We start from the raw sequence: 10,208 nt of genomic DNA on the forward strand, positions 1-10,208 counted from the left end.
TATTATTTCATTTTTGAAATTCCGTCATGTGAGTAGTTTGTGTCATTTCTGTCGGCACGACAAACCTTCAACCATGACCTTTCCCAGAATCCCTTGTGGTGCACTGTTGAGCTGAAAGTGGGAATAAAGTTGGATGGACTTGAGGAAAAAGTCTCAAACTTATTTCTTGCTTCAGTAGTTTAAGACCATTCTTACAAAAATGTAAGTATGAAAGAGTTTTAAACATAGATAAAAAGAAAACCTCTCTGAATCTGGTGATGGAAGTTGCTACCTAAGCAAAATACAGCAGTTATTTAGATAATACAGCATAGTTTGATGTTAACTTCCTCTAAAAGATACCCCAGTACTAGTGTTTGTGGGATGTAAAAAACATGCAGGCCAAAAAATGCAGTGTCAATTGTACAGAACTTGTTTTTACATCATATTTATTGCCATACTTTGTATGAAGAAGAACCTGGATCATAGTTACATGATTTTTAAACTTGCACACATGACCAAAAATGGACAATAACTGGTGCCACATACCGGTATATAGCTGCACCACTATGCTGGACATTTGGCACATCAGAAAATCTAGACACTAACAAAAACATGCTATCCTCATGCAAATACTTTTATTTTATTATTAGTCTTCTTTCACATAATTCTGTTTCACATCATTTCACAATTTTATCAGTAAGTAATTCAATGACAGTGGGAAGAGCCTTTGTATTACAAACTATACAACAACCTAATATTCTTTACATTGAGTACATGTAGACGTTCTTATGACTATTGGAGATCCTTTTTTTCCATAATTTTCATGATGAATAAATAGGTGAGAATAGATAAATATATAAATTGTCATATGTCCACCAGCCTTGCATGTGTCACTACAATCCAAACAGCTGTCTCAGATCAGCCAAGGACAGCTTCTGCTTTCCAACGTCACCACTGTAATGTCACAGAAAAAACTGTTAATGAATCTTTATAAAATATGGTGTTATTTAAACAACACACTAACTTGACACAGGGAGCACATTTATGAGAAATGCCTGCTAAACTACAATGTACTTACCCTGACAAGACTCCTTGTGCCAGGTTTTTCTTGGCCTTCTGGAGGTCCTGGATTTTTTCTTCCACTGTGTCCTTACACACAAACCTGAAACAGGTAAAGTACATAAAGGCTTTGTCTTAGGGTAACATATAAAGATATCAGGAAGACATGCATAGATATGATAGAGATGACATAACTAGGTATGGCTAAAAGGTAGATTACCTCAAAAGTGGTTCTGTGTTATAGCTTGAAAATCCATTGTGTGCCTTAAAGGGTACATTTAATCATCATGTATGATTGTGTTTGATAATGATACTGTTGTTTAATACTGATAGTGCTTCAATTCAAATATTATGAGTAGGCAACAGTGTCAATTGCCAAATTACCTTGCATGCACTTTCAAAATAGAGCAGCCAGTATAACTATGCTAGTATGCTAGGAGTGAATCAGTACTGACTTGTGGATGACCACATTGTTCTTCTGCCCCACCCGGTAGATCCTGTCAGAGGCCTGGTCCTCCAGGGCTGGGTTCCTAGGCAACAGGAATACTTAAGGTTAATAATATGTGGGGGTCTCTCACCAGTGTATAAATCTAAAATGTTTGGAATGGGTGGTCTCTCACCAATGTAAAATGATCATGTAACTTGTGTCTCTCACCAGTGCATGTCCAGCAGGAACAAATGACTGCCGCCGATCAGGTTGAGCCCAACACCTCCTGCTTGTAATGACACCAGCAGGACCTGGAGAGAAGAACAGGACCTGGTGAACAGATACACTAACTAACCTTCATCAGCATCTTAGGTCAGAAGGATCATGAGATGTAAATGGTGTTGTGGGAAGATGAAATAAAAGTTAATGCAATGAAAATCATTGACAAACACAATTTGGATGAGAAAGTTGTAATACAAAAGAGAGAATGACCACAGGATACAGAATGGAAAACCAAACATAATGATACAATCATGAGTGAAAAGTGACCTCCGGTCCCTTGGGGTTCCTGTTGAACTGTTCCATGGCTTCCATCCTCTGCCTGGGGGGAACCCCACCCCGGATCACAACATACTTATACCCAGCATGCTCTAGGTGCCACCCGATGACGTCCAGCATTTTGGTCCACTGAGAGACAATCACACTGAGGAGACAGGAATAATTACATTCCACATGTGTATATAGTGATACTACAACTTGTGGACAACCTGGACAACATGGCTCAATGTTCACTGAAAGCTGCACAAAATCATATCCTGGATACTATTGATACGATCATGAATGGTCAAACTATTATTTGCCTAAAACAAATTCTCACATCACAACAAATTACGGGAAAGCCTAGAAGACTGACCTCTTCACTGGCTTCTCAGGTGTTGACTCTGACTTGTTGTTTGCCAGGATCCCCAGAACCTTTTGTATCTGTGAATATTTCATGATTAAATGACTGAAAGTGAGAGTGAAGAGTGAATGTGTGAATTCATAATTCAATTGTTCATAACAAAAAGAGATGTATACTTTTTAAGGCATCTTGGATGTACATACATCCATTACAATGAATAAAATCATCAAAATCTTGCTACCTAATTATAGTATCAGATCTGGGGTTTCTAGTTAATGCCCTGACATATGATCACCTTAGTACTTGGTTTGTCACAGTGAAACATGGAGGACTTCTCTGAATCTTTGCTGGGTAGGTCAGTGTTGCTAGGTGTGGTTACATCAGTGTTGCTAGGTGTGGTTACTTGGTTGTTATCCTGGAGGCTCATCTCCCTCAGCTGCTGCTCCAGAGTCAGGTCTATTCCCTCATTCACAAAGGTTTCCTGGTCTACAGCCTGCAGGAGGGGAACAGAGGGAAGTTGACCTTGAAATCAGTTATGCTCAAATAAACTAAGTAGACAGTTGAGTTACTCTTCCACTGGTTGAGACAGAGACATGCAGATTCATTGTAACAGGGTGATTTCAACACACATGGGTCTCTGCTGTGCAAAATGGCCAGGCTTCCTCATTACATATTTTTGTGCTAGCTATCTTTCTTATATTGTCTTTCCTAAAATATCTACATTCAAATCTGACCCCAGCAGAACAATGTAAATAGCTTTTCTTCATCAATCAGCAACAAACTCCTAAGAGAGCATTTGCACTTTACCTCTTTCATGAGGCTCAGATGACAGCAACATTGTCTCAGCCTCAGCAGCTGCACCAGGATGTGGCTCACTTTCACATTCTGCTGCACTCCTGGAACATTTTGATGCTGTCCTGCTGCACTCTTATTATGATCCCCCACAGGAACAGTTTGGACCGTACCAACTGATGATGGGAGGACCCTGTCCTTCACGTTCTCCTTCTCTCCATGCTGCAGGAGATAATTCTGGAAAGTTTTTCTGAAAGCAACACAAACAAGAAATCTGAGATTACAAACCTCCGAGAAGTGTATTATACTGCATTAAGTTCACAGTGACATCAAATGACTTGAGATAGGTGATATATCATAAATATAATGAACACTGCGTGAACAGCTGTCCCAATGTCCTAACATCCCAAATATCTACTGTCAATATCAAACACATTACAGCTACATTAACAACACTGTCAGCTAGGAAATTTGTGACACACGTATAATAATCTTTAATGAAATATTGATATCACAGTTGCAGGTCACTTTTTAAATGGAACTGCAACAGGTGCAGAAAAAAATGTTCTGTTCATGTCATGGGAGATTACTGAAATAATATGACAATCCGAAACTCTCCCCCACCATGACAACCCACCTGGTATCCTGGTAGAACTTGTCGTACACAGCCCTCTCGTCATCAGACAGCTCGATCACATGACTGACCCTGCTGCATTGTGGAAGGCTGACCAGCGGGCGACCGTCCCGCCCCTCCTGTCCCTTTGTTCTCCGCAGCAGCAGGCTGTTCACCAGCGTGTTCAGACGGGCCTTCCCATTGGCTGGGCAACAGCAAGAAATAAAACCTTTCAATAACACTTAACATTCATTCAACCACAGATAAATTCAGTTTAAAAGTTACGTTACATAAAAAGTGAAAACTATCTCGCTTAAGAGCTTATCTTCCACTAGAAGACAGAAATTATTTATTGGCACCTGAGAAATTCCCCAAACTCTTTTCGACAAGTACAATGAACTGTGGACCATAGCTTCAAGTCCAATCCTACAGTAAGGAGTACAACACCTTAAGTATGGTGCATGTTGGGTTATTTACAATAGCCGGGATTCAACTCTCAACCTTTTGGTCCAGATGTAGGGTTGCTAACCACTGACTCAATTTGATTACATTTAAATTCAGTTGACAATTGTTTGTGAAATCCGTGGTCAAGCATTCCGTTCCTCACCTGTCTTGTTATCCACCCATTTTTTCCACACTTTCATCTCATCGAAGGGTGAACAGCGCATGAAGCGCAGCAGTGGGTACATGTCCATCAGGTCGTTCTGGATGGGTGTTCCCGTCATGGCCCAGCGGCTGTGTGCCCGCAGCTGGCAGGCAGCGACAGACGTCTGCGACTTGTGGTTCTTGATGGCGTGAGCCTCGTCCAGTATGATCCTGTCCCAGATCACTCGCAGGAGTACGGGCATGGGACCCCGGGGCGCGGCAGTGTCATCCTGGTCACAACATGAAATCAGGGAAGTCAAATCACTGGGAAGGCAGTTTGTATTTTCGTGAATGTATCAGAACTGTGGAGGGGTTGTAATTATTTCGATATTACACCACTTTCTCATAATTCTCGTACCTGATTGTCTCCTTTCTTCTGGTCCTGTGTAGGCTGGTCAGCAGCCCAGCTGGAACATTCCTTCCGCACAAGCTCATAGGTGCTGAGTACAAGGTCATACTCCGCAAGCCTGCAATGGAAAAGAACAAAGTTTCAGCCAACAGAAAGATTTCTCTTTACTTTTGATACCATGGAAATATACAATCAAAACTGCCAAAGAGGAAGACTTATAAAATCTGGTCTGTGTGAACAGGCAGTCACTATAAACAGGATTTTTATTGGTCGTGTCAATGGGAAAAATCATCTAAAGGACCACCAAAAAGGTGCCAGTTGTACAGGTATGACTGACTTGCTTCAAATATGTAAAGGTTGTAACCAAGCAGCAAACATGGTATCCAGGATACATTACTGTTGCCATGGTAATTACATACTCTGTATGGTCCTTTGTCCTGTTTTGTCCATGGTACAGGTACACCTTCAGGGTGTCGTCCTCTGTGTGCCGCTCCACCTCAGCCTTCCAGTGGAGAATCAGTGAGGCTGGACACACCACCAGGGTCGCATCCGACTTCACAACACCTTCTGGAACTGGTACTTTAGGACAGGTACAATAACAGCATTGGTGACACTCATACAAACTTGATTTTATACAAGAGTTTTGAAAAACTGTTTTTGGTTAGACATTTTTTAAAGTTGAAAAATATCACTTCTTTATTAATTCCTATTCATGTTCTGTAAGATGGCAATAATAGGATTTGAATTTTTAACATGTGCATTTTCAGCTGTGGAAGATGATAAAACACAATCTCAACTACAACAAAAATAAATTTTTCACTATTAATAAGGTATACAGGTATCAGAGACCATCAACTGTACCTTTTGTCTTGTTCCGTGCACCAGTGTTCTGCCTCTGAGTCAGGATGAGGGAGATCATCGTCAACGTTTTCCCCAACCCCATGTCATCAGCTGTGAAGAACAAGTCTTTGTGAGTTTTAGAACATTTGAGACCACTAAGCTAAGAGCTGTTTTAACATACAAATATTCTTGGAAGACGTCTGCCATCTTTACTGACCCAGAATCCCTCCTGAGGGATGCTGCCCCTCCCTCCAGGTGAGCCAGGCCAGAGCCTGGCGCTGATGGGTCAGCAGGCTTACACGCAGGCAGGCCGGATCTTCCACTTCAGCATCTGGGGGTGGACAGGATTCCAGGGACCTGCAACATTGAGAAATAAAGTAAATTTAACTTTGTCTAATGTCAGCATAGCAGCTAAACTTTGTGGGCCAAGCTATTCTATTATGAAAACGGCAGTCTGAGATCCTTGTTGGCAGTTAGTTCTGTCAGAGTCTGAAAATTCGAAGGCATCAAATTCATGCAGCAACCTATATGATGAATGCGATAATCGCACCCACAGTCACCCTGGCGCAGGGGATGATGTCTTACTTGTGCAGCCTCTCAATAGCCTCAGATGTTACTCCTGCCACCTGCTGCAGCCTCGTGGCCGTCATCCTGCCCCCATACAGGGTCTGCCCCTGGGGGTGGGGGGCATACATCTGCTGTAGGACGTGGGCAGGGAGGGGCTGTGCGTGGGTGGGGAGGACCCGCCTGTCCCCCTGGGGTTGGTGCTTACTGGGCTGCTGCTGCCGACCATGGCCTCCCGAAGCACCTGTGAAAACAGATCACATCACTGATGAATGCCCAAAGCTATTTCAGCTTGTCTTGGATGATAAAACTTGTAGATGTAGCTCAGACCAAGGAGCTTCTCTTTGACCAGACTTAATTTGTTCAACGGTTGTCAAATTGTACACTTCATTCATGTACACATACAGATTTGTACACATCCCTTCCTCCACACAGATATGTAAGTATGAACATGAACTCACCTTGAGGTTGACTTTGATTGGCACCAAGATCAATGGATTTGATAGCTTTCTCAAGGTCCTCAATCTGTGTCATCAGCTTCTTCCCTCCGTCAGGAAGGACAGACAGCTGGACCTTCTTCACCAAGTCCTGAGGAAAAAAGAAAGAAATTAGGAATCTGGGAATTTTGCAACGTCAGCTTCCTGAATTCCCCCACGTCGACCACTAATTAATGTTGGCTCCCGTCCAGATTCTGTGACCTTCACCTTTGCTGACCTTTTGGCCACTTTTGGGCTGTCAATCTTATGATACACAAAACCCCAGTTCCACACCTGAAAGGCACAATAAAATTCTCTCCCCTTATCCTTTTTTCTTACACCTTTAGATGCTTATAGTTTAGCTAAGTCTCATTTGCAGAGGTTTGTACTCCCGCATGCTATCTCTAGTTTCCACTGTGTGATTTGCTTACTTCCTTCTTCCGTAACTGCTCCACCAGATCTGCCCGCAACGCTGCATGACCTCTGGACATCACCTGGCTTGCTGGCTGGAACCCTGGGAAGGCTGTGATTGGCTGTTGCTTCTTATGACCTGCTGTGATTGGCTGATTGGTCACGTTCCCATCTTGGACTGACTGTTTTGGTTTTACAGCTTCAGCCTTGACTGGCTGCTTCTGCATTTCACCGTGTTTTACCTGTGTGTTGGCACTTTGTGTATTTCTAACATGAGCATCTTCATCATTGTCAGTAAGTACAATAACTTCATCCTCTTTGCCTTGAGGTTGTTTTGAGCTGCCTATGCCCTTCACTGTCTCACCTGCCTTTTTGCCTGTCTTCACATCTTTACCACTAGCCTCCGTATCACCTTTCTGTGATTTTTGGTTATGTTCTGCAGGAAGTGTTTTCCCTCCTTCTCCTCTCTGAGACTTTGATCCATCATCCCTGACAGCAGCCCCCCTCAGAGACTTATCCCTGCCAGGGTCAACTTGTTTATCACTATCATAGATCTTGTTGTCATCCACATGTTGCATCAAGTTCTCTTTTTCCACTTTTTTGTCGAAGACATCAAACTTCTTTCCAGACGATGCAACCACCTGTCCCTCTTTGTTAGCTTCTTTGCAGAATGGATTTTTTGAAGGCTGGTATGGAGCAGCATCCTCGTATTCTTCAGAATCAGATGAATCACTGTCTGACGTTGTTTCTGGAGGAACCAGTCGCCACTGCTTCTTGGAGTCAACATGGTCGGTCTTGGTGGCTCTCCTGTCTGCTGCGCCTGTGTAAAGAATTTTTCCACACCAACCTTTTCCCTTGGTGGCATCCTTTGTAACCTGACATCTATAACACAACCTGTAGGAAAAAGCAGAAACTTATATGAAGATATCATGTCATAAAAATCACAAATTTAATGTTGATTCTATAGAATTATGTTAAAGAATTAATCAGAATCTTACCATGATCAATTTTGACCAAAGAATGCCATATTAGATGCTGAAGAAAAATAAAAGACAATAGCTGCACATTTCTCACCACTTCTGGTTCTCCTTGTCTCTCCAAATCTTCTGGAGCTCTATGGTCTTCCCAGCATGCTTCAGGCAACCAGAGGGAGGGAGGCTGGGGAATAACAAGGAAGGGAAGACATACATTTGTCACAATCACCTCCAGCCAATCTACATGATTCATTGTACATGTACTTACTAGTACTAATTACAAATACGAACTTAGCAAAAAATTGACATATGATTCCAAAATTGACATGCTGTAATTCCAATTAAGTATTGTAGGGAACAACATTGCAGTATGATTTCACCCGCTCTTCATCACTCTCAGTGAATAAAAAGGATTGTGCATATTCTACAACTGAGGATACGGTACTAGTTTAAACAAAAACCCAGACCCTTTCCTGTTCCTTAAACTGCTTTCTTCAAATGCAACAAATGTATTATTACTCTATACTCACTCTAGACCTCCTTACTATCCAAAGGTAAAAACTTACAATATGCCCCTGACTCACCTGGCAGGTGTGTTGAAACCACATGACTGGGGCATCTGAGAACAGATGTAGAAACTCTTCCCCTTATTTGGACCCTCCCTGAGGCCAGTCTTCAGCATACATGGCTTGCCTGGAATGAGGGAGTCATGTAGGATGAAAAGCTATGAAAATAGCTATATCTTGACATGAGCTATATGTTTTTATTATGAACAGAATAATGCATGAATTATTTATCATATATTTTTAACATATCCTCTGCAATGTGCTTATGTTTATGCTGTAACAGTCAACAGATTACGCAGGGCAGGATAGTTTTGTTTGATACCTCTGGGTATTTTGGACAAGACATTTCAGACTGAGAGGGTTAAAGTTTCAACTTACATTGTATGTACTATGTGTAGTAACCTTTACTACATGCATAAGTGAGCAGGTCTGTTGTTTACATACTCCCGTACACAGCATTAGTCCTTACAGGTGCACAGGTCACCTGTCCGGCACGTGCACAGTTTGTTTCCAAGTTAAATCTTTCACAGGGTGGGTAGGTACAAAACCCCAACACAAATGTCATGTCACTAACTAGCCATGAATGATCATGGTCCCTGCACATGATGGGTCACCAGCCCAGCATGTGCACACCATGCCCATACAGATGTAAGCTGGGTCTGCCATACGGAGGTTACAAACATTTTGAGTCAACCCTTATGTTGTTTACATGTGCGTCATGTATCGGCCATGTCCATATCGGTGAGTTGCACGCCAGGGTCATGCCCCCCGCGCGCTCAGGTCTCATGACTCGGTGCGTCGGAAACAGATGGAGCCCGAGGCGGCTACAAGAAGGCCCTGGTGTTCCCGTTAGCCGCATTTCAACTGGTAAGTGTCAGTCCTGCTATATCATTTTTTGCATGGCTGTCAGATGTTCATCGGGCGACAACAAAATCATTGAGTTGACATAATTTGCTGACGTACTGTTTGGGGAAGGGTCGATACCACGTTTTTCATACATACAGAGGAGCCCAGTCCGCATTGCCGAGGAATACGAATTCTTACGTCATCTACGCCCATAATAGTGGTAGAAAATAGAGGCTCCAGCAGAGTGTATGCGTGCCCCCCTCCCCCTTATTCACGTTGGGTGCGTCGGCTTTTGTTAGAAAATAACTCCATGAACGTACTAAAAGAATAAACGATGCCGTGAGACAATATTGCTATAAACCATGCCTTACCGTGTCCTTGGCACAGAACCACGTCCATCCTGAGAAGTTGAATATCTGCAATAAATAATAAAAAATGTTTTAGAAACTTCAACCAAACTGGCCTGTCTCGTTCAAATCACATGCAAAGCGCGCGCGCAGGTCGCAGGTCAACATTAGCCAATCAGATGTGGTTTCTGAATTAACAGACAAGATACGTTTAACAATACTCATGATTGGTTCCCACCGTAGAAAGGGCAACCAATCACAATGTAGCAACCACCTGCAGCTTGGTAACAGATGGTTGTGTATGGAGGATACCCGTAATGGGCTATTCCAAAAAATAAAGGAGAATGGGGGGCGGAAGAGGTTGGACTGGACAGGGGGTTGGGTCAAATACCTGGACTGGACAGGGGGGTTGGGTCAAA

The 10,208-nt window shown here is 42.7% G+C and overlaps 2 protein-coding genes across 2 annotated transcripts in view; one reads left to right on the forward strand and one right to left on the reverse strand.

Moving 5' to 3' along the window:
* Nucleotides 1–766: 766 nt before the first annotated feature.
* On the reverse strand, nt 767–9,935 carry LOC109475567 (transcription termination factor 2-like). The gene is made up of 20 exons (XM_019776245.1): nt 9,814–9,935; nt 8,615–8,723; nt 8,131–8,214; nt 7,077–7,950; nt 6,631–6,757; nt 6,191–6,413; nt 5,823–5,962; nt 5,627–5,716; nt 5,185–5,344; nt 4,775–4,883; nt 4,379–4,646; nt 3,796–3,976; nt 3,174–3,408; nt 2,662–2,859; nt 2,379–2,446; nt 2,015–2,168; nt 1,694–1,776; nt 1,494–1,568; nt 1,058–1,141; nt 767–933 (listed from the first exon to the last, which is right to left on the reverse strand). The coding sequence occupies exons 1-20, from the start codon at nt 9,839–9,841 to the stop codon at nt 873–875; spliced, it is 3,351 nt and encodes a 1,116-aa protein (XP_019631804.1). The 5' UTR covers nt 9,842–9,935; the 3' UTR covers nt 767–872.
* The window catches only part of LOC109475570 (uncharacterized membrane protein C776.05-like), a 10,346-nt gene continuing 9,517 nt past the window's right edge, over nt 9,380–10,208 (forward strand). The window contains exon 1 of the mRNA XM_019776252.1: nt 9,380–9,463. The gene's annotated coding sequence lies outside the window, so the exon portion shown is untranslated. The remainder of the gene's footprint in view (nt 9,464–10,208) is intronic.

Source organism: Branchiostoma belcheri, unplaced genomic scaffold (assembly GCF_001625305.1).
Source record: "Branchiostoma belcheri isolate BF01 breed outbred unplaced genomic scaffold, Haploidv18h27 scaffold34, whole genome shotgun sequence".
Lineage (NCBI taxonomy): Eukaryota > Metazoa > Chordata > Leptocardii > Amphioxiformes > Branchiostomatidae > Branchiostoma > Branchiostoma belcheri.

Bases quoted from the DNA above. Each gene is read 5' to 3' on its own strand.
- LOC109475567 (XM_019776245.1), bottom strand. From the start codon at position 9,841: ATGGACGTGGTTCTGTGCCAAGGACACG. The intron at 5,717-5,822 runs GTCAGTAAAGAT...TGTTCTTCACAG, and splicing joins TCCCTCAGGAGGGATTCTGG to CTGATGACATGGGGTTGGGG. The intron at 3,977-4,378 runs GTGAGGAACGGA...GCTGTTGCCCAG, and splicing joins ATGGGTGGATAACAAGACAG to CCAATGGGAAGGCCCGTCTG.